This window comes from Cavia porcellus, unplaced genomic scaffold (assembly GCF_034190915.1).
Source record: "Cavia porcellus strain 051 isolate PalLab524CR breed Dunkin Hartley unplaced genomic scaffold, mCavPor4.1 scaffold_23, whole genome shotgun sequence".
NCBI lineage: Eukaryota > Metazoa > Chordata > Mammalia > Rodentia > Caviidae > Cavia > Cavia porcellus.
In genome coordinates, this window is record NW_026947506.1 from 35,220,834 (window position 1) to 35,247,573 (window position 26,740).

At 50.4% G+C, this 26,740-nt stretch overlaps 1 protein-coding gene across 5 annotated transcripts in view; it reads left to right on the plus strand.

Moving 5' to 3' along the window:
• LOC100720704 (kinesin-like protein KIF19) overlaps window positions 1–24,902 on the plus strand; it is a 37,275-nt gene extending 12,373 nt beyond the window's left edge. For 2 of the 5 annotated variants that reach the window (XM_013152789.3, XM_063234117.1), the window contains 13 exons: window positions 170–319; window positions 875–997; window positions 3,399–3,546; window positions 6,631–6,808; window positions 8,397–8,574; window positions 10,321–10,591; window positions 14,100–14,221; window positions 15,303–15,424; window positions 16,701–16,809; window positions 18,016–18,411; window positions 20,691–20,841; window positions 23,404–23,511; window positions 23,999–24,902. In XM_013152789.3, coding sequence (XP_013008243.1) covers window positions 170–319; window positions 875–997; window positions 3,399–3,546; window positions 6,631–6,808; window positions 8,397–8,574; window positions 10,321–10,591; window positions 14,100–14,221; window positions 15,303–15,424; window positions 16,701–16,809; window positions 18,016–18,411; window positions 20,691–20,841; window positions 23,404–23,511; window positions 23,999–24,090 — 2,148 coding nt within the window. In that variant the 3' untranslated portion in view covers window positions 24,091–24,902. Of the gene's footprint in view, window positions 1–169; window positions 320–874; window positions 998–3,398; window positions 3,547–6,630; window positions 6,809–8,396; window positions 8,575–10,320; window positions 10,592–14,099; window positions 14,222–15,302; window positions 15,425–16,700; window positions 16,810–18,015; window positions 18,412–20,690; window positions 20,842–23,403; window positions 23,512–23,998 lie in introns of those variants that run through there. The other 3 variants (XM_013152790.3, XM_013152792.3, XM_063234118.1) reach the window with 3 other exon arrangements.
• The last annotated feature ends 1,838 nt before the right edge of the window (window positions 24,903–26,740 follow it).

The following is a 26,740-nucleotide window of genomic DNA, read 5'->3' on the forward strand; positions in this document are numbered from 1 at the left end:
TGGCGGGGAAAGCACCGCAGGCCGGGTTCTCCCAGGTGGACCCCCACTGTGCAAGGCTGTAGGTCAGGATCCCCAGGAAAGCAGGGTGAGCAGGCCAATCACCATGGGAACGGGCGCGGTGACTGCGGGGTGGGACACAGGTCCCGGGCTCAGCTGGCCTCTCCCACAGACCCAGAACCGTGGCAAGAGGATGAAGGAGGGCGCGCACATCAACCGCTCGCTGCTGGCGCTGGGCAACTGCATCAACGCGCTGAGTGAGAAGGGCAGCCGCACGCAGTACGTCAACTTTCGGGACAGCAAGCTCACGCGCTTGCTGAAGGTGGGTGCTCGGCCTCTCCAGGTGCAGGACAAGGCCCAGGCAGGAGTCTCGGGCACTTCCAGGAACTTCTGTAGGCTGGGAGACACCACAGAGGCCATCTCTGGTCACGGCCTGCCCCACCTCTCCCCCTCTGAGTGTGATTCAGCTCTGCTTGCATCCCCCCAGTGACAGGGAGCCCACTACCTCTCTGAAGCTACCAGCCCCATCATAAGGGCTCTGGTGTGAGAAGAGTTCTCTTTATACTGAGCTAAAAATCGTCACCTTGTTCTACAGCAAAGAGAAACATGAATAAAGGCAAAAAATAAATAAAAGCAAAGCAGTGGTTAAACATCCCTATAAACTTTATCTCTTGGTTTAATCTGCTCATCAGAACAGAAGGCAGAGTGGCCTGGAAGGTCCCACATCATTGCCAAGGTCCCCTCTTGAGCCTGGTCCCAGCTTCCTAGCATCAACTGTCCTCTTTAGGTTGACTCTAGGTGGGCCTGGTGGTGGCTGGGGGAGGGCTGGCACCCTGGGCAGCCCTGTCACCTCAGCTCAGTGATTCTACCCAAGTAGGATGCCCTGGGAGGGAACAGCCACACGGTGATGATTGCCCACATCAGCCCAGCCAGCAGCAGCTTTGAAGAGTCACGGACTACACTGCTCTACGCGTACAGGGCCAAGAACATCAAGACAAGGGTAAGGTGCTCAGGCTGGGCGGGAACTGGTGATCAGCCTGCCGCAGCCTCCCAGAGTGCTAGGATTAGATGCATATGTCACTGTCACTCTTCTCTCTGTTTCTTTCATCTCTTCTTGAATAAGGACTTGGCTTTGGATTGGGGACCACCCTCATCTAGAATGTTCTCATTTTGTGGCCCTTCATTACATCCACAAAGACCATTTTCCCAACAAGATCACATTCCCAGGCCTGGAGCAGGGTCACGGTCACCTCTTACTGTGTGGCAGGCAAGGCTGTAAAGTCCACGTGTGGTTTAATCCATTTCATTCTCACAGCAGCTGTCAGCAGTGGATCCTGTTATCCTCCCCGCTTTACAGGGAGGGAAAAAACAACTTCTCCCACCTCCTGCAGCTCTCAGTGGGAGCCAGAGGCCCTGTGCAACCACTGTGCTCTTTGTCTACACTTTCTTTCAGTCCAAAGGCTCCGACTCAGTCTGAGAATTCTGTGAGATGGTGCGTGTTGCAGCTTAGTATAGAGGCGGCACATAGCAAGCGGTCAGAGGCTGATAGGAGTTGTTTAATTTTTTTTTCAGTAATAGGGATTGAACCTAGGTCCTTCACACTAAGCTACATCCCCAGCTCTTTTTTGGTCCAGGGTCTTGATAAGTTACTCCATTGTCCAGCCTGAGCTGGAACTTGTGATTCTCCTGCTTCAGTCTCCTGGAATGCTGGATTAGATATGTGGACTCTTGTGCCCCTCCTAGGGCCCAGCTCTGAGCTGAGCACCAGCAGCTAAAGCACAGAGGGGCAGCTTGAGGGCAGAGAGGAGACACTGCTTTCTGGTACTTACACAGTGGACAGTGCACGGGAGGAGAACACTGGGCTGCTAGAGAGAAGCAGCAAAGACTGATTTAGAAGCCTTGTGATCAGAGGAGGCCAGAGGGGGCCTCAGGTCAAGGAGGTGACCCAGAAGCTGAGACCACGGGATGCGTGTATGGTGCACAGTCAGAGGCCACTGCACACCTACCTGCTGCTGAGCTCACAGCGCACACATTCCAGGAGCCAGCCTATTACCCTCCACATCCGCCAGAGATAAACAGCAGTCGGGTGCCCAGGAGGCTGCAGCCAGAAGCTCCAGAATACCCCAAGGGTCCACCCAGGGGCTGGGACCAGCAAGCCAGGACGCACCCTCCTATGTGACAGAGAGTGAGGTGGGGCCAGTGTGCATACATATGGTCTCCAGATGTGGGGCTGGGGAGAAGGCAAGTAGAGGAACAGGAGCTGTGAACTAGCACGGTGATGTGCACCTGCAGTCCAACTACTCAGGAGGCTGAGGCAGGACAGTCACTAAAACTCAGGAATTGGAAGCCAGCCTGGGCTACACAGCAAGCTCAAAAAATTTTTTTAATAATCTATAGCCTGGACACCGCCCCTCCTAACAATTAAGACACAGACTTTGTGTCTTTCTAGATAGAGATGTGTACAGAGCTGCTCAGGAGAACCTAGAAAGACACACATCAAAATGACAGGAGGGACAGCTGGTAGGAGGATTTTTCAATAATTCTCCATGGACTACTTGACTGTTTTACTGTGATAAAATATATGTAGCATAAAATGTATCATTTTAGGCATTTTAAGTGCACTGAGCAATGCTATTAAGCACATTCGCATTGGTCTACAGCCAACACCATCACCTATCCATGAAACCTCCTCTCTTCCCAAACTGACTTTAAAATCCCACTTCCCAGCCCCTCCCAGCCCTGCTCCCACAGTGCTGCTTTCTTTCTTTTTTTTTTTTTTTTTTTTTTTTTTTTTTGTGTTTTTGCAGTTCAGGCTGCCTTGAGCTCACTTTGTAGCCCAGGCTGATCTCGAACTCACAACGCCTCCTGAGTGCTGGGATTACAGGCACATACCACCATGGCTGGCACCACAATTCTGCTTTCTGTCTCCATGGATTTGATGAGCGTTGGGACCCCATTTAAGCAGAATCCCACACAATTTGCCCTTTTCACCTGGCTGGTTTCATGGAGCCTGATATTCTTGATCACGGTTTGATTGAGTTACCCCACGGTGTGTGTGTGTGTGTGTGTGTGTGTGTGTGTGTGTGTGTGTGTGTACCAGGGAGTGGGAAGGTACTTGGGATTCAACTCAGAGCCTTCACCCTGACTGACACCCTCAACCCTTAAAATTTTGTTTTGAGACAAGCTCTCACTAAGTCACTAAGTTGCCCAGGCTGGACCTGCACCTGAAGTTCTCCTGCCTCAGCTTCCCAGAATGCTGGGATTACAGGTATGCATCACCACAACTTCCTTTTTAAGGTCGAACAGCATCGATTTGGAGTTTACAACATAAACACATTCACACACCAGCTCCAACACCCAGCTCCTCTGGGTCCATCCTTGGCCTTTGTCTTCTCTACCAGGTCAAGCGCAACCTGCTGAACGTCTCCTACCGCATCGCACAGTACACAGACGTCATTTCGGACCTGCGCAGGGAGATCGAGCATCTCAAATCAAAGATTGAGAAGCAAGAGAAGAACAAAAGCGAACCTGGCATCCCAGATGTTCAAGGTAGGGTTGAGTGTGGGCTTGGTTCCTCCTGCTGGTCCATTCTGAGCATCTGTAACCAGAGAGTGATTCCAGGTCAAGAGAGCCCCAAATGCCTTGCAGCTGAGGCTGAGGGCCAGCTGGGGCCACTGTGCAGACAGACGAAGTCCTCAGATACACGCCAGGGGTGGCAGAAGCCAGTGGGGGAGGAGTAGTGGCAATCTGGCGCTGTTTATTTGAACAACCCACAGAACCTCACCCACCTCTAGGTACAGGCCTGCATTCATAGCCACACAGGGAAGGGTGCGGGAGGTGCTCCTCCCAGAGAACTGTTGCTACAGGTGGGGAGGGGTGATCAGATGATCAAGGGGTTCTTTGGATTCTTCATGTTTTATTGTAAGAAAAATATATCTCCACGGTACTTGTGTAAATACTATTGAACTTAACTGTCCAAGGGGCATCAGTTCCAGGAACCCCCAGGATACCCAAGTCGTTGGGTGCTCAAGTGCATATAAAATGGTATAGTGTTTGCATGTGACCTGCATAATCCTCCTGTATACCTTTTATTTGTGATCGTATTTCCGATAGGGTCTCACTGTGTTATCCAGGCTGGGCTTCCTGGGCTTCCCAGGACAGGAGAGATCCTCCTACTTTAGGCTTCCAAGAAACTGAACTGCAGGGGTGGCCACTGCACCCAGATACTGTTCTCCACTTGCTTTCCCCCTGGCCTCATGTCTGGGACCATCTCTCTGCATGTTGGCCCCACCTCAGCCTCTGTCACACAGGAGGGTATGTCCCAGTATGCTGGTCTCAGTCCTAGGGTGGGTACTTGGGCATTCTTACCATGGCCTCCTGAGCCCTTGGGTACTGTATTTCTCTGATCAACCTAGAAGTTAAGGTTGCTTTTTGGAGCCAGAGGAGAAAGGAACTCAAAGGGGATGTGTTTTGGTTGGTAACAGGCTGGATTATTGGGTACTTGGAGGGTTCAGTGGGGTGAGAAGTGGGGTGTTGCAGAGAATTTACTGCATTAGGTCATTGGGTGATTAACAAGATGTGTGTGAGCCAGGGATCTAGTTCAGGGACACAAGTGCCTGCCTGGCAAGCATGAGGCTGTGAGTTTGATTCTGGTACCAAAAAAACCAAGAAGTGGGGCTTCCAAATGTTCCCTGAAAACTTGATTTTTTGCAGTGCTAGAGTTTGACCCCAAGGCCTCATAAATACCAGGCAAGCACCCTAGTCCTGAGCTACACCCCTGGACTTCTTCATTTCATGTTGAGATGCAGTCTTGCTAAGTTGCCCGGGCTGACATTAAATTTGGGATCCCCTGAGTGGCTGGGCTTTTTGTTGTATGCCACCAAATCTAGCTCAAAACCTTGGGTTTTTTTTCTTGGTTTCTTTTTATTTTTTCAGTTTAATCTTAGAGAACAAAAACTGTACTATAAAACTATAGAACTATAAAACTCTTTTCAAGGGCTGGGGTGTAGCTCAGTGAAACAGCACTTGTGTAACACTTAGAAGGCCCTGGCTAGATTCTAACACTGCAAAAAAAGAAAAGAAAGTAGAATAAAATAAATAAATTTATTTTCAACTCTTTCATCTTCATTGTAGGGAATAAAACATAAAAAGTAAACAATATAAAACTAAAATTCTAAAGTATTTCAAAACCTTATTTTAATGGTGGGTGGTGACTCACTCATCCAGACATGCCACAGTTTATTTCCTCAATCTAGGCTGCTTGCTGTGTAGAGAGAAGGGGCAGCTCATGTCCACTGCCCTCAAGTCAGGCACTAGATGAGAAACAGCAGGCCCAGAGAGAGCTCCTTCCTGGGGTGGGAGGGTTGGCCAGCATGCATGACAAGGTTTGGAGTTGATTTCCAGCATAGCAAAAATAAAAAGCCATTGATTAATTACTGGTCAACTGTTAGGAATTTACCACAAGAAATAGACTGTGAACTTACTCCAGCTCTGTGGAGCAGCTCACAGTCCAGCAGGAAAGGCAGATGTGAAGTACTTCTCACTAGATGTTCCTCATTACAGACATGCAGAGAACTGTGACAGAGAAGCAAGGCTATTGTCAGAGCAGGCGGCAGACTCTGGTGATGCTGTGGCAGGATTTCCCTGAGAAGCTGAGGTCTGAGCTGATGTGGCCAGCCCAACCTCACCCTCTGGGCGGTGTTGAGACTCAAATACAGGCGTCCTGGCCCCAAACCAGACAAAGAGAGGGTTTGAATCCATCTGCATCATCTACTCATTTATCCACCAGTCCCATCCATCTACTTACCTATGCATTCGTCTGCTGATCCACCCACCTACACATGCATCCATTCACACAAATATCCTCCCACCTACCCTCCATCCATCTACAGGTGCACACATGCATCCATCTGTGTCCCTGCAGAGGCCATAAGGGAGCCCCTGTTCTTGCTCTGTCTGGCCACCTCTGTTCTCTGTGGGTCAAAGCAGCACTCCTATCCCCAATCCCTAGCTCCTCTGCTGCTGAGGTTAAGCCAAGCCAGATGAGGAGGCTTCTGCCTCCTTCTGGTCTGTCACAGCTAGAGTCCAGAGCCAGTTGGATCAACAGTGTTCATGGAAGAGGACAGTAAGGCTCAGAGATGTGGGTGTGCCCACCATTATGCATCTCCTAGGTCACAGCTCCACCCACTCACCCATCCATCCATCCATCCATCCACCCACCCATTCATCTATCCATCCACTCATTCATTCATCCATCCACACACCCACTTACCCATCTATTTTCCTTCCCTCCATTCTCCATTCATCCACTCATCCATTCATCTGTTCATCCTTTCACTCACTTATCCATCCATCCATCCATCCATCTACTCATTCATGCATCCATTCTTCTATCCACCCATCCATGCACTCACCCACCCTTCTCCCACCACTCATCCATTCATCCTTCCATCTATCTATACATCCACCCACCCACCATCAATTCATAATCCATCCATCCTTTCATCTTTCATCCATCCACACATGGGTGCCAAGTCCTGCCATGAACCAGACCTCACTTGAGTGAGTGACTATGGGGTTCAACCTGAGCTTAGCTGGTCCTGCTCCTGGCATAGCATCCCATCCTGCCCACAGTCACGGTTGGCCCCCATGGTGCAGAAGAGGAGAGCCACTTGCAGATGAACAAGATCCGGGCACAGCTAATCGGGGCCTTTAAGGAGCAGATGGAGATGCGGCACAGCCTGGTGGAGCTGGAGAACACCAACCTTGAACTGCATGTGGACCTGTACCGCCACCTGCTGACCATTGCGGAGTGAGTGTCCCTGCAGAGGCCATAAGGGAGCCCCTGTTCTTGCTCTGTCTGGCCACCTCTGTTCTCTGTGGGTCAAAGCAGGACTCCTGTCCCCATTCCCTAGCTCCTCTGCTGCTGTGATTAAGCTGAGCCAGATGAGGAGGCTTCTGCCTCCTTCTGGTCTGTCGCAGCTGGAGTCCAGAGCCAGTTGGATCAACAGTGTTCATGGAAGAGGACAGTAAGGCTCAGAGGGGTGGGTTTGCCCACCACTACTCATCCCCTAGGCCACAGCTCCTTCTCCCTTCACACTCTGTCCCCTGTTCCTCTCTGCAAGAGATGGAGAGACCGTATCACATATGTCATCCACACCAGGCTGCCCTTGGGGGTGACAGGGCACTGTCAACTGTTGCTCCAGAACAGCAGGTGGGCCCTGAAACAGCCCTGAATGACCCAGGACACACGACCACCTGTTTATGTGGTTTACCGATTTCTTCTCCTTCACCCCCTGCTCCCAGTTCCCAAGTTCTAGCCACAGTGACCCTGCTTCTCCTTCCTTTCACTTTCTTTTCCTTTTTTCCTTTTTTCTCTTTTTTTTCTCTTCAGTTATTCAAACAGCACAAGACTTACTTAGGGGAGTTCAAATTTTAAAAGTGCACTCACAACCTGGTCCCTTCCATTCTGGCCCCCTTACCACTGCTTTCCCCCGTGGTACCCATGTGTGTGGATTCACCGGCACCCTCTCTGCAGGGCCTGGGGAGCTGCAGTTATTCTCAGAGCCCTGGACTGTGTCCTGTCATTGTCCTAGTCTACAGTAAGGAAACAGGGTGCAATAGGGCACATGTAGATAGGAGAGGCTGTGGCTGGGGAAGACTAACATATAGATGTAAATATAGATATAGGTATAGTTTATATATATGTAGAGTTTATATTTATATATAGTTTATAGTACATAGTTATATATAATTTATATATATAGTTATATATACAGTGATACAGTGGTACCTTGGTTTACCAACTTAATTTATTTTACAATTTTGGGGAAAATGGCTGCATTTGTGTTTGTGTTGGGAAGATGGCTGTGGTTGTATTTGTCATTCCATGAGGAATTTGCAAACAAAGGCAGAGTTTTGTCAAATGCTTTTGTTGGCAAACTGAATTGTTTGCAAACAGAAGCATTCGTGAACTGAGGTATTTATATGTATTATATAACATATATGTATGAGAGAGGGAGGGGAGAGCAGCTCATAAGACCCAATTCTGTGCCCCTTTTACATCCAAACCTTTAAGGAGACCATCTGGGGTCAAGAAGGGGCCTGGAACTGGGAGTGGTGGTCCCTGCCTATAATCCCAGCCCTCTGAGAGGCTGAGGCAGGGTGGTTGCAAGTTTGAGCCCAACATGGGCAACATAGTGACTTAGTGAGAGACCCTGTTCTCAAAATAAAATAAAAATAAAAAATATAAAGACCTGGGAATATAGCTCAATGTGAAGGCCCTGGGTTCAAGCCCCAGTGTTGCAGGGGAATAAAAGGTGGGGGTTCCTGAGACTGGAGGTACCAGGACCCCCAGCTCTGAACAAGGCTTGCAGTTTGACCCCCTGTTGTGGCCACAGCTGGGAGCAGGGGAAGAGCGACCTCCACATGCAGAGGGACCAGAGTGAGCTGGAAAAAGATGAGGAGCTGGCAGGCACTGATGGGGAGGACGTGCCCGAAGAGCCGCAGGAGGTGGCTGTGACCACAGAAGAAGTCAACTTACTGCTAGCAGAGCATCAGAAAACCTCAGCCCTCAAGGTCAGGGGGAGGGGCCAGCATGGTCCAGTGAGGGGGTGGGGCTTATTGAACAAGCATAGGTGATCCTTTGTGATCACCCTCTGTGCATGGGGAGGGGGCAGGCAGGACCACTTTCTAGATGAGAAAATGGAGCCTCAGAGATACTGGGTAAATTGTCCCAAAGCCCCAGAGAACAAGAGGCCATTGGCTGAGGCCTGACCTGCGTCTGACCTAGTGCTTGGGGCCCACAGTGTGCAGTCATGGCTCCCCCAGGGGTCTGAGGACCAGTGTGTGGAAATGGGGCAAGGGTGGCACCGTCGGTCCACTGAGACCCCTGCACACCTCACCTTCTGTGGCTGGAGCCTGGAATGGCAAAACCTTCAGCTCCTTCACTTTCCAGTTCGCAAAGTGATTCCAGGAGCATCTGTTTAGTCTTTGCCAGATTCTGGTTAAGCAGGTCATAGGCAGACCTGGGGCCAGACGAAAGCTGTGTCCAACCTCCTTTCTAGAGAAGGAAGTCCTCACAATTTTGCATCTCGAGAAGAGCTACTTATTTACGTGAGCTGTTTATGTAATAACTGGTTACTTAATAGTCTCATTAAGAAAATGGCTGAGCTGCCACGTGGTGGAGACTTCGGGGTGATGCCAGGGAGCCTGATGCTGCTGTACCCTTACTTACACGCTTGCGGCTGCATTTCCAGGCAAAGGCACAAACTGTCTGATGATGTCAGGTTGTTAAATGCAAGAGGCACTTATTTCACTTAAAAGCTATGTAACCAAACCAAGGGTGTCTTCAGATTATTACATCTGCTGTAGCAATTTGGAGATTATGCAATTTCAGTTCAAACTTAAAAATCTGATTTCCTCTGACCTTTATGTTTTTCTTCTGACATTTAAAAAGAAGAAAAATTTCTTTTGCTTAAGCTTGTGCTGTGTACCAGCAAGAAACCGTGACCTGAAGATCTGGATATAGATGCTGATATGGATGGTCTAGGGCTCATGGGTCTGCTAATGGAAAAGTTAGTTATAAACGAATCAGTGCTGTAAGTGTCCAGTGCCATGTCGGGCTCTGGGGATCTAAAGATGGAGGAGGCCAGGCGTAGTGGTGCAGGCCTGTAATCCCAGCTCCCTAGGAGGATGAGGCAGGGGCATCTCAAGTTTGAGGCCAGTCTGGGCAATGCGGCAAGACCCTGTCTTAAAATAAAAAGATGAAGGAGCTCACTGTGTGACACAGTCAGGAGCCCCACTTTCTGCAGTTCTGCATGGTGACATAGTCCTCATGATGGATGCTAGCGAGCTGTTTGTTCAGCCAGAGAGTCAGAGGAGCTGGCACGAGGCTGTGTGGAAGACTGGGGAGCAAGATCATGATGGGGGCGCTGAGCCAATCCTCTCTCCTTACAGATCACAGATCAAGAAGGCGTTGGCCTTGTCAGTGTGCTGGAAACTTTCTCAGTGTGCTCAAAGCCATCATCTGACTCATTCCTGGGGCCCAGATTCTAGGCCCTCAAGGCAGCTTGGGCCCAGGAGGCAGCCTGGACAGTTGTGTGGTGTGGTGGTTACTTTACAGTGTCAGCTTGAGCAGGCCGGATGTGTGATCTAATGAAGTACTAATTGAGGGTTACTGAGAAGGGGTTTGGAGGTGTGTTTAATGTTTGTAATCACTTGACCTTTGGTGCATTTGAGTCTATTCATACCTATGTGTGTTCAGACCTGTCCCTTAACAAGCATGTATTGGCCTGCATCCTCTGAGTCCTGGTCTCCCTCCAGGCTGGCCTGGAGCAGCGGCTTGCCCTTGCTAGGCAGAAGGCTTCAAAGATGGAGACGCTCCTGCCTGCACAGGTGACCAGTGAGGACCAGCGAGAGGTGCTGCGGCTACTGTGCAGGGCCCATGAGCTGGAGGTGGAGAACACGGAACTGAGGGCCGACAGCCTGCGCTGCAAGACCCTGCTGTGCCAGAAAGACTTGGTGATCCAGCACTGCCACCAGCACCGGCGGCTCTGCGAGCAGCTCATCCGGGGCCAGTGGCAGTTGATGCAGGGTGAGACCAGCCTGCTGGATACTCTGGCTTATGTTGTTATTGTGTAGAAAGTGGAGGCTGTACCTGGGGCTAGAAAACAGCTGCAAAAGAAAAGAAAGACAGGCACACCTGTAATCCCAGCCCTCTGCAGGAGGAGCACAAGTTCAAGTCTCCCCTGGACAACTTAGCAACTTAGTGAGAATTTGTCTGAGAGGAAAAATTGAAAGAGGGATGGGGATGTCGCACCATGGTAGAGTGCCCTTTGGTCCAGTACCACAAAACAAACAAACAGCACTGCATAGTCCCCTGTGGCATGGAGTAGACCTCAGCCTTTTTGCTTTCTGGCCAGGCCGGCTGTGGGCAGCTCCCTGTGTCCTCTCAGATGGCCTGTGCAGTGACAGAGCAGCTGGGCAGAAGCCTGACATCCTCAGACTGTGCTGCACACCCACCAGGGCTGTGTTCTCACTCATCTGGGCGTGGTTCTGTAAGGATGAGTGAGATCTGCCTCTCTCTTGCATGTGTGCATGTGTGTGTGTGTGTGTGTGTGTGTGTGTGTGTGTGTGTGTGCATGTGTGTGTGTGCGTGTGACAGGGAGAGAGACACAGACAGAGACAGAGAGACCTGAGTATTGAACCTAGGACTGTGACACATCCTCATCACCTCCCTACTTTTTAAAAAAGCTAATACAGATTTATGCTGAATTACTAGTTTCCCCCGGCTAGGCTTGAACTTGCAGTCCTGCCTCAGCCTCCCACAGCAGCAGGGAGCAGGGAGTGCAGGTGGACACCATAACACCCAGCTCCTTTTTTTTTTTGGTACTGGGGATCAAACTCATGACCTTGTGCTTACCAGGAAGGCGCATACGCCACAAGTTAAATCACTGGCCCAACCCAGGTCCTTTTTTAGCTTTTGTTTTGACACAATTTCAGACTTACAGGAAAGTTTCAAGAATAGTACAGAGAATCCATTCAGACTCGCATGTAGTAACATTCTCACTTTCACCTTTCTCTCTTTCCTTCTTTCTTTCTTTTTTTCTTTCTCTGTTTCTCTCCTAAGCCATGTTTTTAACCCTTAAATACATTAGGGGATATTTTCTAAAAGCAAGTGTATTTTTTTACGTGAGGACAGGATACCAACACTGATATAATACCGATTTGCTGACTGTATCTTAGCCTTGCCTGTTGTCCCCTTAATGTCCGTAAACCAAAAATCACCCAGTCTACTCAGGGTTTTATTTGTTTTGTACTGGGGCTGAACTCCAGGCCTACACTGGACCTAGCCCTTTTCCAGCCTTTTTTACATTTTTTGAGCCTTGCTGAACTGCTCAGGCTGGGACCGAACTTGTGAGCCTCCTGCGTTAGCTTCTCAGGGTGCTGGGATTCCATTTGTGCACCACTGTGCCTGGCTGAGAAAGGCATTAAAAATGTATAGCAGCAGTAAAGAATGGAAAGGAAAACAGATTCCCATTCTCTATAATCCACCCCCTGCCTATATGCAGTAAAGAATGGAAAGGAAAACAGATTCCCATTCTCTATAATCCACCCCCTGCCTATATGCAGTAAAGAATGGAAAGGAAAACAGATTCCCATTCTCTATAATCCACCGCCTGCCTATATGCGATCAAGTTGTGTCAGAGCTATAACTGGGCTGCTGTTTAATTTCCTCCTTTAATGGTTTCGCTGAGACTTACACAACATGAGGGAAATGCGAATGAAAACTGCACTGAGGGTCCACCTCGTGTCAGTCAGAAAGGCTCCCCCTGTGAACACAAAAACGCAGCATGGTGGGGGGATGTGGGGGAAAGACGTCTGCCCCCTGCTGGTAGGAATGTAAACTAGTACCGTCACTATGGAAATCAGCATGGAGGTTCCTCAAAAACTACAAACAGTGCTACCCTTTGACCTAGCTATATTTCTCGTTGGCGTATTCCTCTCAGATTAAAGTCATCATACTCTAGAGACACCGGCATACCCATGTTTACTGTGGTACCCTAGAACTAGCCTTGGTGCCTATCAACAGATGAATGGGTAAGGAAAGTAACACGCCAGGCATGGTGGTACATATCTGTAATCCAAGTGTGTGGAAGGATGAGACAGGAGGATCACCAAGAGTTCTAGGCCGTCTTGGGGCTACGTAGTAAGTTCAAATCTAGTCTGGTGTTTACAGTAAATGTTACTTTATAAAACCAAATAAAATAAAGAACAGGATTATGTCATCTGCAGGGCAGTGGAGGAAACTGGAGATCAGTGCCTTAAGTAGAACAACCCAGACCCAGAAAGACAAGTACCACGTTTCCCCTAATGTGTGGAATCAAAGAGAGAAAGATGGCGTGAACTAGGAGCAGGACCGTGAACTAGGAGCAGGACCCTGACCAGACAAGAGGAGGGGATAAAAAGGGGGGCGGGGTGGAGGGAGGGCAGTGGGCGTGGCTACAGTCAAACCATGTCGTATGTACGAAGTTACCACATTCAAACTGAGTATTTTGTAAAATGAGTAATGCTTATAAAAACATTTAAAATTACGTAATTCACCATTTTGCACATTTTAAAGCGATCAACTCAGGGGCCTCTCACGTGTCTCCCCACCACAGACAGCCACCTCCTCTGTCTGGTCCCACAGCACCCAGTGGCCCAGAAGCTCCACCCCGTTCACAGTGGCTCCCCACTGTCCCCACCCCAGGCTCTGAAAGCCCCCAGCCCACATTCTGTCTCTTGCATTTACCTGTCCTGGACACTTCACAGAAATGGAGCCGTTCAACGCGTGATGTTTTGCGCTTGACTTCTTTCCCTTAGTTAAATATTTTTTAGACTCTTTCATGTCGCAGCCGGTGTGGGAACCTCATTCCTTCTCAGGCTGAGTTGCCCTGCACTATGTGGATAGGCCATCTTGCTTCTCCGTTGTCTGTTCAGGTGCTTCTGGGTGTTTTTATCTTTTGGTGATTCTGAATAATGTTGCTAAGAACATTTGCTTACAATTCTTTTTTTTTTTTTTTTCCAGACAGAGTCTTTGCTACACAGTTCAGGCTGGCCTTGAACTCACTAGGTAGCCCAGGTAGTGATCCTCCTGCCTCAGCCTCCCAAGTGTTGCTGGGATTATAAAAAATTTGCCTGGCAAGTCTTCTTAAAAACTTGTTTTCAGTTCTTTTGGAGTTGTAAGGAGTGGTCCTTTAACTTTTAATTAAATTTTATTTGCCCATTATTAGAATCACCAATGATATTTTATGATTCAAAGGCAATACGTGAACAATAGACAAATCTTAAGCCTGGGTTGTGTGTATAGCTTAGTAGCAGACCACTTGCCTAGCATGTGTGAGGCCCTGGGTACAAATGCCAGCATTGACAAAATGTTTTTAAAGTCAAAATGAATGAAAAAAATAGGAGAACATCAGAAAAGCCTCCTCTATGAGGCAGGAGTTCTTGCCTTCTCAAAGCAGTGGTGCTGCTTTTTAACAAGTGGTGGCCACTTGCCTGGTTTGTGTGTGGGAGGGTGTCCTGACCCCGCTCTAACCCCTGCTTCCCTGGCTCCTCAGACAGTGGCGTCCAGGTGCCAGAGGCCCTGGAGAGGCAGTACCGTCTATACTTCCGGGAGCTGGGGGAGGGCACGCTGGACCGCTTGCTGCTGCTGCACTCCAGGATGGCCAGCTCACTGCAGGTGAGTCTAACCCCCTGCACACCAGTGTGCAGATATGAGGTATGATCAAAGCATACAGTGAGTTTAAATTAAAATTTAAGAAAAGTTATTATAGTATGAGACACACAACCATTAATTCCCCTCAAAATACTTCCTCTCTTTCTTTTATTTATTATCTTTTGTTTTGTTTTATAGACAGAGTCTCCCTGGATAGCTCAGGCTGGTCTTGAGCTCTCTGAGATCCTCTTGCCTCAGCCTCCCAAGCGCTGGGTTTATAGGCATGCGCCACCTTACCCAGATCCCCCGTCTTCAAACAGACTTTTCTCTCTGTTCTCGCCACTTTCAGAAGCAGTTCTGGAAGTCTTCTTTCAGAATATCTTTTCATGGCTGCCTCTATGTCCCAGGTTGGTTCAAAACATTTATGGTAATTTCTGTCAAAAGCATGATAGCTCATCCTCGTCACTTTATTCCGACACCATGCAACTTCCTGCTCTTCTCCTAAGTCAACATGACCAGGAAAGGAAGCATCTGACTCAGTGCAGGACATGGAGGCAGCCCCCACAATACCCACAAGAAAGGAACTGCTTCAAAAAGTTGCAACTCTGACGGGATAAGAGTGTTCAGAGCGAGGGAGGGTATTTTTGAGCGTGATTAATGGCAACGTGTCTTTTAATGTGGTGAATCTTTTGATAATTAAACCTTCAGTGTATTTTTCAATCACCCCCTATATCTCTTTTGAGAGCCTCCTTTCCATTCTTTGGGGTAGAGACCAGAAGTGAAATTGCTGGCTTGTACAGTAGTTTCATGACTAGCCTTTCGAGGACCTGCAGACTTCCAGGCTCTGACTATAAGGTGTCCCTCTGTGCCCCACGTCTGCCCAAGGATCAGGCCATGTGATGGTCCCTGGAGGCCCCCTGAGCACAGCACTTCCCTCTGTCTCCGTGGCAGGGGCTCCAGTGAGGGAGCTGCCTCGCTGGCCTCCCTACTGAATGGTGGTACCAGGGAGGGCAGTGACCTGCCCATGACCCCTCAGAGACCCTCTTCTTGGTGTCATCTTACCTGGGCCCTGCTGGCCTTGCTGGCCTTGTCTGTCTGCTCCCAGGATGCTTCTGTTGTGAACACATCACCTCTGCCGGAGGCCAGCCAAGCCCAGCACGAGGACAGGAAAAGTCTCCCTTGTGGCCTCCAATCTGAGCTCCTCCTGCTGCTTTTGGAGAGAGATAGGTAAGCTAGGCGGGGCTGGCTTGGGGACCAAGGACCTCCCAGAACCTTCCTCTTTGGTGAAGAGACTCTAACATCCCCTTCCTGCAGAATTATTTTAAGAATAACATGAGCTGGGCACAGGAGCACATGACTGTAATCCCAGCACGCAAGAGGATTACTGTGAGTTCAAGGCCAACCTGAACTACCCAATAAGATCCTGTCTCAAACAAAAAGCACTAGGGAGGTAGCTCAGTGTGAAGGTCCTGAGTTCGATCCCCAGTGCTTCCCTCCAACAAAATCTTCCCTGGTGGTGGTGCATGCCTATAATCCCAGCTACTCAGGAGGATCTGTGCTGTGGGGAAGAATGACAAGACACAGGAGGGCAGGGGAAGGTCAGAGGGACCTTGCTTTTGATGCCTTCAGTAGGAGTCTCATTTTCTGGGTCCCAACACATGTCCTGTGTACAGTGCGTGTCTGTGTCCATGTGTCGTGTGTCATGTACACACACGTGCATGTGAACAAGTGCCCCTGCTCTGGTCTGGGCTGGATGCCGCTTTGCCACTGGCATCCCACGTATGGGAACACTGTTGGCTCGGCCCTGAGAACACAGTGTTCAGGAGGGGCTGCAGGACCACTGGGTCAGCCCAGCCCTACCTCTCTCCCTGGAAGGAGGCCATCTTGGCCTCCCTGTCCAGAGCTGGGCCTGCAGCCACAGCCTGGATGTGGTCAGACCCCGGGCTGAGCTCCCTCCAGCTGTGCGTGGGGCACAGGGACACTGTGTCTGCAGCTGAGGGGCTAGCGTGTATGGAGTCAGCCTCTGGTCCTGCATTACACTGTGTGAGTGTGTTGCTAGCTCAGTCTTCAGCCCCAACTGGTCCTAACCTGGGTCTCTCCAGGGGCCACCAGGAGTTACCTCACCAATATAACAAGAAGATTGCAGAGCACTTGCCCTGAGGCTGGTAGCCTTCTGGTCTGTGGAGGGCTCTTCCTGCTCATACTCTAGCCCTCTGGGTGTAGGGACCACAGCACTCAGGGGCTGTGCTTACATCCCTTACCCACTGGGCTCATGACCCCACTAATGGAGAGGTGGGGCAGGGCCTCCTCGACCAGGGACCCTTGGCTCTCAGCACTGGCCTGGCCATGATAGAGGATCAGCAACATGACTGAGGCCACTGCCCTGCCCCAAAGTGGGGTACAACCTTTGTGGCTGGGGTGGTACAGAAGTCCAGATTCAGGCTTTGATCAAAGGTGCCAAGCCCTGATAGTATCCCTGCTGGGCACTCTGCTTCATCTGCAGGGATGGTAACAAGTCATCGAAAGCCACGCCATCCAGAAAGCTGGGCCGGCAGGATTCTCTCCTCCCTCCACCACAGCTTCGCACCCTGCTGACTCCTCCCCTGCTTGAGGTTGGTATGCCTGTCCTGTCCCAGGGGGCCTCACACCCCACCTGTCAGAGCTGCATGCATGGGTGGGCGAGGGCTTCCAGAAGGAGGGCTGTCCCGGAGGCCCCACAATGGTAGCGGCCACCAGCACGCGGTGAGTATTTTATTTGAAAGGAGCAGGTGAGTGCATGAGTTAAAAGCCCCTCGTAGGTTCCAGTGGCCTCCTCCTGACCTTCTCCTCTCGCAGGTGTGAGCACTTTGAGGCTCAGCACATAGATGGACCTGGACTCAAATCCTGATGCTAACCCTTGCTGTGTTGTGACGGTGGGCAACCTACCTCACACCTCTGAGTCTATTTCTTCACCATAAAATGAGGGATCCTGGAGCCTCAGCATGGTGCCAAACCAAAAAAAAAAAAAAAAAAAAAAAAACAAAACTGGTTCAGTAGCCTAAAGGAGAAATGCTGTTCATTCCTCTGTACTTCTCTTGAAGAACATCAGCTGGCTCACTGCTTGTCCCAACAAACTCAGTGATACCCCCACAGTGCTCTGCTGCTGAGCAACCCCCCCCCCCCGTGCTGTCCCCTTCTGACTTCCCTGTCACTCAAAGCCTTGAGTCCTGCTGCTTTACCTGCACTGGAATTTTGTGTCTCACTCTCTACTCCCATGTGGTGTGTGTCCACCTGTCCTCCTCCACCAAGCACACAGTCTTCCTTTGCATGGGGACCAGGGTGGGACAGGTCCTTTAGGGAAGCAGGATGACAAATGGGTGGGCTTGGGGAAGGAAGAGGCCATGGGTACCCCTGAATTGGTCACTGGTCCTGTCCTATGAACTATCATAAGGAAGCCCACAGGCCGGGCTGGGCATAGCCCATGGAGAAGTACTTGCCTGATGTGTGTGAGTCTGTGGGTTTGAGTCGTGGCACCATTTTTTAAAAGAAAGAAGCTGTTAGTGCTCTTCTCGCTTCCTCAGGATAAATGAGCAGGCTGTAGACTTTCCAGCTGCTGACCACCAGCGAGGAAACCCCTTGCACAGGCAGCTATGGGGCAACTCTGCCATGCACAGGACCGGGGACTCTGGTCAGGAGAAACTTTGGCCCAGGGATGACCCTGGGTGCCTTGACCCTGGTCTCAAGTCACTGTCTTTGAGTCTGCTCCAGAAAACAGAGATTCTCTGGCAACATAGTGATAGCCAGTGACACTAACCTTCCCCTCTGGTGCTGATTCCCAGCAGAAGCCAAGCACCCTGACCATGAAGAGCCTTATCTCCAAGCTGAGCCCCTCAGCTGGTCTGGAGTCGGGCACACCCTGGCTGATCGGGGAGGCTGGCAGCCCAGCCCTGAGTGCCCAGGCCCTCAAGGAAATGGCCCTGGGCACCAAGAGCATTGCCCGCATTGCAGCCAGCCGGCGCTCCAAAGCACAGGACAGGGAGAGCAGTAGCAGCCACTCTTCCTGCCACCTCCTGGAGGAGGCAGCTCTGGACTCCAGAGACCCAAAGCCCAGTGCTACCCCAAACCCCAGCCCTGCAGAGAAGAGGTGGCTGCCTGCCAGCCCCAGCAGGGACCGCTCCATGGAAAGGAAGGCTACGAGGAAACAGTCGCCCTCAGTCACCCGCAGCATGCAACTGGTAGGTGGCCGTCAGCACAGCACCTCTTGCCTGGTTGCTGGAGTGGAGCCAGGTGGGGTGGGCAGGCTGGGGGCCTCCACCAGGTCTGCTTCTCAGGCTTCTCAGGCTCCACGCAGTTAGAATCCCCATGCAGTACTGTAAGATGTTTGCTTCTCCCCTAATATGATGTTGTAAATATTCATGTGGTTTTGTTTCTTTTGGTGCTGAGAATGGAACTTAGGGCCCTACATGCTAGGTAAGCACTCTTCCACTAACCTGCCTTCCCAGCCAGTATTTAGTTTACATTTAGTTCTTTGCAGCACTGGGAATTGAACTCAGGGTCTGCATTGTGCAACATCCCCATCCCTTTTCAGTTTTTGAGACAGGGTCTCAGTAAGTTGTCCATGCTGGGCTTGCACTTGCAATCCTCCTGCCTCGGCTTCTCAGAGTCCAGGGATTACAGATTTTTGCAACTATACCCAGCCAGTATTTGGGGTTTTGGGTTTGTTTGTTTTTATTTTTGTTTTTTGTCTTTTTGAGACAAGGTCTCAATATTCAATTCAGGCTGGCTTTGGGCTCACTTTGTAGCCCAGGGTTATCTCAAATTTGCAATGATTATCTTGCCCTAGCCTCCCCAGTGCTAGGATTACAGGAATGCACCACCACCCCTGGCTCAGTGTTTGTATTTTTAACTTAAGGAAAAACACATTACTTGATTCCAGAACCTAGTAAATAACCAGTGAGAGCTGGGTTGTTAGGTGCTGATCCCACCATCTCTCTTTCCCTTGCCGAGCCCAGTACAGGGCCTACCGCCCAGGCCCCCTTTCTCATCTCAGAGAGAGATGACTCTCCAGACCAATGACTGCAGACGGCTGCAGACTCTGGCCACCTTGAGGATTTCTGTTTCCCTTTCAGTGGCCACGCAGGAGCCTCAATTTTTTTACTTGACCAACACCCTGTAGGATCATAGTCTCCTCTTTGAATTGCTTGCTTGGGATACTGCATGATGTGACCCACAGCAAGGCTCAGCGTTGAGAGCCTGCCTAGCATGTCCGCAAACACACCTGAGAGGGCAGGTCTGAGGAGCAGGGTGTGAACCTGTCTGTGGGTCCCAGGGCTCCCAGGGAGTTGGTCTCCCTTGGCAGGGTTCCTTCTCCCTGCTCTCCTGGTGAATGCACAAGTGGGTGCAAGGCCAGTAGCTAGAGTGTGGCAGGGTGTGGTCCTGCTTCTGCCAACCAGAGCCCCATAGGGTGGGGCATGGGGTGCCCACGGGCTCAGGAATGGAAGGAGCCGCTGCCTTGTTCAGCAGGACTGAGAGGAGGCAGCAGCAAGGGCTGCAGGGCGGCCTGTGGTCAGCGCTCTCCTGAGAGACAGAACTGCGTGGTTTTCTCTGGTGTGAGAAACCGCAAGAATGAATAAGGACCAAAATTTGTAATGGAGACTGAGAATGAGGAGAAAAGGTTCAAATGGGCGGGACGAGGGGGAAAGGAAGGAAGGGACAAGGGAAAAAGAGAATAGAGGAGAAAAAAACGGAAAACAAGGTTGTGTAGATGCGGAGGGGATGAGGGCTGAAGGGAGGGGAGGGGAATGGGAAAAGAAGAAGCAAGATACGTCACGTACAGGTATAAACTCCCAGTAATGAATGTGATCACTATGCATATCTAAAAATGTAACAAAAACAAAAACCCTCTGTGTCCATATAGACACACAGAGAGAAAGAGAGACATCAGTCACCAGGAAGTGGCTCATGGAGTCCAGCAGGTCCCCAGATCCAAGGCTGAGGCAGCAGCTGGAGACCCAGGAGAGGCGAGGTTTTAGTTCAAGGCAGAAGAAGCCCGGGGTCCAGCTGGAAGGCCAGCAGGCAGGAGGGTTCTGTCCTGTTTGAGGGAAAGCCTGCCTTGCTGTTGTGTTCAGACTTTCACCTGATTGGATGAGGCCCACCCACATGATGGAGGGTGTCTGCTGTTTAACTTTATGCTCATCCCAAAACACTGCCCAGACAAACCCAGAACACTGGTTAGCCAGGTCCCTGGGTTCACTGTGGCCCAGTGGATTTACGCACCATTAACCATCACACTGGGGTTCGATGGGAGTTCCTTCCATTAGGAGGATTTGAGGGGAGGAGGGAATCACAGCCAGAGTGTCATTCATTTACTCATCCCTGGGAACTGGAGAGAGGGCCGGCAGGAACTCATCCACTCACCCGGAACACACCGAGCCCTTCTTCAGAGCGTGACCTTAACCTTTCACTCCTCTCGCATGCCTGCTCACACCTGCCCGGCTGTGTGCTCTCCCCGCAGGTGATGGAGAAACCTCCCCTCTCTGTGGAGCATTTGGCTGGGAGTCAGCTGCCCCTTGGACACTTCCAGCCATCAAAGTCACCAGGAAAGAGCTTTCTCCCAGCTGTTCCTGTGGCCTCCAAGATAAAACCCACCCTCGGTTTCCACACAGGTCTGGGACTGGGGAAAGAAGCCAGCATGTTCTTTTCTCTTTTTTCCCCTGGGTACCGGCAGTTGAACTCAGGGCCTCACTCTTGCCAGGCAGGCCCTGTGCTGCTGAGCTCCATCCCTGACCCCCATGTTCTTTGCTGTGTCTTTTTTTTTTTAATTGAATCCAGGGCCTTTGCACTGAGCTACACCTCATTCCTCTTTATTTTTATTTTGAGACAGGGGTTGCTAAGTCACAAAGTTGCCAGGGCTGGGCTCAAACTTGCAACTCTTCTGCCTCAGCTTCCCAGAGTTCTGGGATTATGGGTGTCCAACACTTAAACACAGCATTGCTCCTTCTTTTGATTGTGAATTTGAAACATGTTGTAGTCTAGGCCAGTGGTGGCAAAGCTATGGCATGCGTGCCACCGTGGGGGTGTTTATATCAGTAAACACTCTGAAAGGTTCGCAATCATTGGTCCGGGCGGTTATCACCTGTCTGTGCCTTTCTGTGACTGACCTCAAGTCTTCTTAGCACAGTAAGTTAGCTGAGGCTGCTGGCATCGTGAAGAAGGGCGCTTGAGGGGCACCCAGCTTTGCTGCTGGTTTGCTGGGAGTGACAGTGGAGCTCAGGCTGGTGACTGATGTCCTGCCCAGAGTCAGCTACCTCAGTACAGACCACACTCCCTGCCCTGAGGGTGTGTTCAGGGCAGGTCCAAATGGTGACCCCTTAGGTATGAGTAATACAAAAAGAGAACCGGGCATGGTGGTCCAAGCTGGTAACTGTAGCACCCTGAGAGGCTGAGGCAGGAGGACTGCAAGTTTGAACCCAGCCTAGACAGCTTAGTGACTAAGATCCTGTCTCAAAAAATATATATTTTTTAAAAATACAAAGAGGGCTGGGGATGTAGTTCAGTGCAAATGCCCTGGGTTCAATCCCCAGTATTACAAAAAGAAGGAAAAAAGTGAATGCTCATTGTGAACATTTTGCCATATAGATCCAAATTATAAATAAAAACCTGCATGTGCCACCATGTTGCAGTAGCCACCGAGAATGATGTCCTCTGTGGACTTTTGCCACCATCCCCACATCAGGACACCAGCCATGTCCAGGTAGTCAGAAGGTCACAGCAGGACCAGTGGTCACCTGCAGAAGATTCCCACACCACCTGTCACAGAGAGAGCCCATATTGAAACATAGTGTGGCTACATGTTCTGTTTTTCACTTTTGTGAAACTTCTGTAATTCACTTTTGTTCCATTTATATAAGTGCCAGTTCCTGCAGATGGAAAGGAAACCTGTGAGGCAGTCGTCCCCACAGATCATGGGGTACATCAGCTCGCACAGCTGCTTCCCTGGCAAAAGCTCCCCCTTACTGAGCACGTACCATGTGCCCAGGCTGGAGGGGGCAGTAACCTCCTCAGGGTCATCCTGGGTGTCAGCAGCATGGCAAGCAGATGACCCAGGGCCTTCCCTCTATGTACCTCTATGGTACAGTGAAGACTTAGAGGGGTTGGAGGGGACCAGAGACTCCTTCCCTGCAGAGCTGAGCATGCATCTCCCCGTGAAGCCGAGATCAGCCTCATCCAAGGCCTGCAGGACAGGTATGCTGGGAGTGGAGCAAGGCCAGGCAGGAGGCTGGAGTGCAGGAAAAGTGCGACTAGAGTTTGAGCAGCTGGAAGGCCTCTCTGTGGGGTGACCACTGAGCAGAGGAAGAGGGTACTCAGCTCGGATGGGAGAGACCCACATGCCTCCCTACCACACTCACCCATTGCTGGCTTTAAATATGGATGCTCTGGGATGTGGTGATGCCAGAACTTGAGAGGCTGAGGCAGGAGGATTGCCATGAGTTAGATGCCGGCCTGAACTAATAGTGAGTTTAAGGACAGCCTAAACAAATAGCAGGACCCTGTCTCAAAAACCAAAATAGGTAAATAAATAAATGTTCTCCTCCCACCACCAGTACTGGGATTGAACTCAGGGTCTTTGAACTGAATTTTATCCCCAGTCATTTTTATTTTTTGAAGCTAAATTCCCCAGCCCGAGTTTGAATTTGTGATCCTCTTGTCTCAGCCTTTCAAAGGGCAGAGATTACAAGCATGTGCCACCATGCTTGGCCCCTAGCTTTCTTTCTGTTTTCAGATGTTTGGTAAAGCCAAAAAGTCCTCTTTATGGCCATGAAATGAGCAGCTGAGAGCAAGCAGGGATGGAAGAAAAAAGTTTAGTTGGTGTTGGAGAAGGAAAAATCAACTAGGAGTAGGGTTGGGAGAGACTGAAAAAAACACTACAGGAGTTTACCTAAAACATAACCTTTTAGCCAGGTGCCTGAAATCCTAGCACTCAGGAGGCTGAGGCAGGAGGATCATGAATGTGAAGCAAGCCTGCTGACTTAGCGATACCCTGTCTCAAAAACCCAAGTGCATGGATAAATCAACGAGTGAAATAGAATAAATAAACCTCCAGGGGTGGGGGAAGCCACTGAAGGAATTAGGTAAGGAGCTCAGCACTCATAGATTTTAATTTTTTTCTGCCACTCATTGCGTGATCCTAAAAATAACTTTCCCCTGTCTCTGGTCTTGCTGTGTAGATGAAGCTACGCTGCGCATTCCTGAAATCAGCTTCACCTTTCCCAGCCCCATGTGGCAGAGCAGTGCAGGCCCCAGCCGGGGACCTCTCCTGCCCCAGGACATCCAAGGTCAGTGTCACTGCAGCTTGCCCTTTGCCATTCTGCAGCTCCTGCCCTACAAGGCTTTGGAATGGGGCAAAGCCAGGGCTGGAGGGAAAGCAGCAGATCTGCAAGCCTGAGATTCATACTCTGTAAGCCCCTGTGTGCAGTCATGGGCCAGGCAGGACCTGGGAGGGGTGCAGGGACAGAGCTGGAGAGACCCCTGACTTCCAGACCCCTGTCCTATTGCATCTGGCCGAGCTGCTGGGTGCAGCCACTAGAGAGTGCCTGTGGCTTCAGAAGAGCCCTGAGGAACAGCCTGGCAGCGCCAGAGCACTTAAATCCATTCCAGACCTAGAGGAAGGCAAGGAAAGGCCCTGAGGACCCAGTCAGCCAGTTCACAGGGGCTGGAAGAGGGAGGGCCTGTAGCTGTGGAGTCCAAGGCCAGGTGTCTCCGCTGGGGTGCTGGCTTTGCTTGAGTCTGCCTGGCCCAAGACAGGTCTCCTTTCTGCCCCAGGGTCCGCAGATAGCAGAGGCCAACACCACAGCCCACTGCCTCCCAGCAAGCCCCACAGACGACTTGGTGGCACCACTAAGAGACCAAGGTAGTTGGTGGCTGGCGCAGCAGGCACACAGGGGGCCAGGATGGGCAAGATGGGCTGTGGCTGGAACTCATCTGGGCAGCGCACACACCACCCCAGGACCACTTCACCTCTCAGAGAATGGCACCATGGACGGCCAGCCTTGACCATGGACCCTCCCAGGAAGCCCATGCTTTTCTGGGGTCACCATCATTAAAGATGCTGTTCCAGGACCAACCCTCATCCATGGTCTGCTCTGGGAGGATGCTGGATGGGGCAGTGGGGGGTGGGGGGGCAGCACTCCAGCCATTAGGCCTGTGGAGCCTGAGCAGCCATAGGTGGGAGGTGGGGAGTGAGCTCCCCAATTTGGAGGTATGCAAGGAGGTGAGCCCCGGTGTTGAGAGTGGGGATCAAGTGGCAGGAGATGGAGGTTCCTTCCAAGAACAGATCATCTTACCACAGAAGACTGGAGACCCACATCCCACACTAGCTCATTCTTCCCTTGCTTTTGCGTGAGTTAGTGGCATAGTCTATTCAGCTGTTACAAGAAAATACCATGGCTGGGTGGCTTACAGACTGCAGACACTGGTTTCTCTCAGCTTGGAAGTGGGAGGTCTGAAATCAGGGTACTGACCTGAATGGGCTCAGGCAGGATCTGCTTCTGGCTTGCAGGCTGCTGACTCCATGCTGTGTCTTCACTGCTTTTAGGGGACACTAATCCCATTCGTGAGGGCCACACCCTACTAACCTGACTACCCTGGGGCTCCCTCTGAATGCTATTAATTTGAAATTGTTTCAACAGACGAGTTTGGGAGGACACAAATATTTTACCCACTGCAACTGTTCTGTGTGTTCTTTCAGTTCTTGGGTACATAGGCTCTTTCCTGGAGGCCCCCAGCTTCCCATCCACACCCCCAGGTTAATCCTTAGCACATGGAATAGAAGGGTTCTGAGAGTCCCTCAACCAGGGTGCAGCTGTACCCCACCTTGGCCCACCTGGGGAACCACATGGGACTGGCCCAGAGTCCCCTTGCCTTTTCATTGGAAATGTAGCCCCACAGCATGTGGGCCCTTCAGGGTAAAGCAGGAGGCAGAGCAGGTTTGGTGGGACTGGGGTGTGGAGTGAGGTGCAGTGGCTCAGTGGCCAAAGCTTAGAGACTTTCAGAGGCTGGAGGACCAGCCCAAGGTCACCTGGCTGCTGGGTGGTAGCCTTGGCATCCAGACCTGCTTCCTAACACTCTGTTACCCCACAGGGCCTCCAGGACACTGAGACAAGTACCGCAGAGCCGTGTTCAGAACTGTATAAGTCTGAGCAATGGGTGCATCATTAGTGGGGCACTCTGCCCATTCTCCTTTCCTGGAAAGGTTGTGGTGTCTCCAATTGGCAGCACCACCCCTTTACCCTAATGGTGCTCATAGCAACAGGAGCGCAGGAGTTGTTAGGGTCTTCAAGTTGTCCCTGTCAGCAGAAACTGAGAATTCTTAGTCTCTCTCTTGCCCAAGTCATGGTGATTTCTAGTGTTCCTCTGCTGCAATCCTGGTTATGAAAGCAGAAGCTGTTGTAGCTGGTGGGGGACCTGGAAATACTTTTAACTGAAATACAAACAGAAGCTAGGGGTGCAGCTCAGTAGGAGAGCACTTGCCTTGCATGTGAGAGGTGGGTGCTGGCTGAGCCAAGCTGTGGTCAGCCTGGGGGAGGTCACACCTTGTACAGGGGGTAAGTGGGGAGCACCAAAGGTGAGGCAGTGGGGCCAGCTGAGCATGACTTGAAGGAGCATAGAGGAGAAGACCTTCACCACTGTGGGCACCTCTAGAGCAGAGCTGGCCCTGACCACTCAACAGATCCTCTCCCAGCCAAGGAAGCCACTTGGCTGCTGTATAGTCTTGGCTCTGAAGCCCAAAATTTGAATTCTGGTCCTGGCTCTGTCATTTACACAGCAGTGTACCTTCCCTAGTTGATTGACTTCTTTTAGCTCCTTCCTTATCTATAGCCTGTGGAAACTGTGTAGCTACTTCAGAGAGAAAAAGTAAAAATGTTTCCACTTGTTTTTAGTTTCACAATCCAGTTATTTACAATGGAGGTAAAATTAACATAAAAGTAACCATTTCAGAGTGAAGCATTCCCCTGCATTTAGTCCATTTACAATGTTGCATAACCAGGACCTCAACATGTTGCAGGACATTTTCTTCATCTCAAAAATGTGTCTGCACTCATTACACAATGACTTCACTCCACCCCCATCCCAGTAAGGGGTGGTCATGATCAACATGTAGGTCCTGATTTCCAAGGCCCTCTTTCCCGCACTCACTAGCTGTCTTTCAGAGCTTTGTTCAAATTTCCAATGAAGCATTTGCAGTGTGAGCTTGAAGAAAGGAACAATTTAGGAATTCTCAGCCTTGAGTACCTTCAAATGCATACCCTCGACGTGATTTCATTTAATCTTTTTTATTTTGTATTTTATTTTGCCATTTCTTAGTAACTAACAGAACTCCAGCTAGGGGAAATGGTATTTTAAGAGATTTTTTTAAAAACAAAAATGTAATTTATATATGGTAAAATGTATCCTTTGAACTCACAGCCTTATGAGCTTGGAGAAAAGCATATGCCTGTGTAACTACTCCACCCACCATGATCAAGAAACAGAACTGTGCATCCCCCTCAATTTTCTCACACTCTT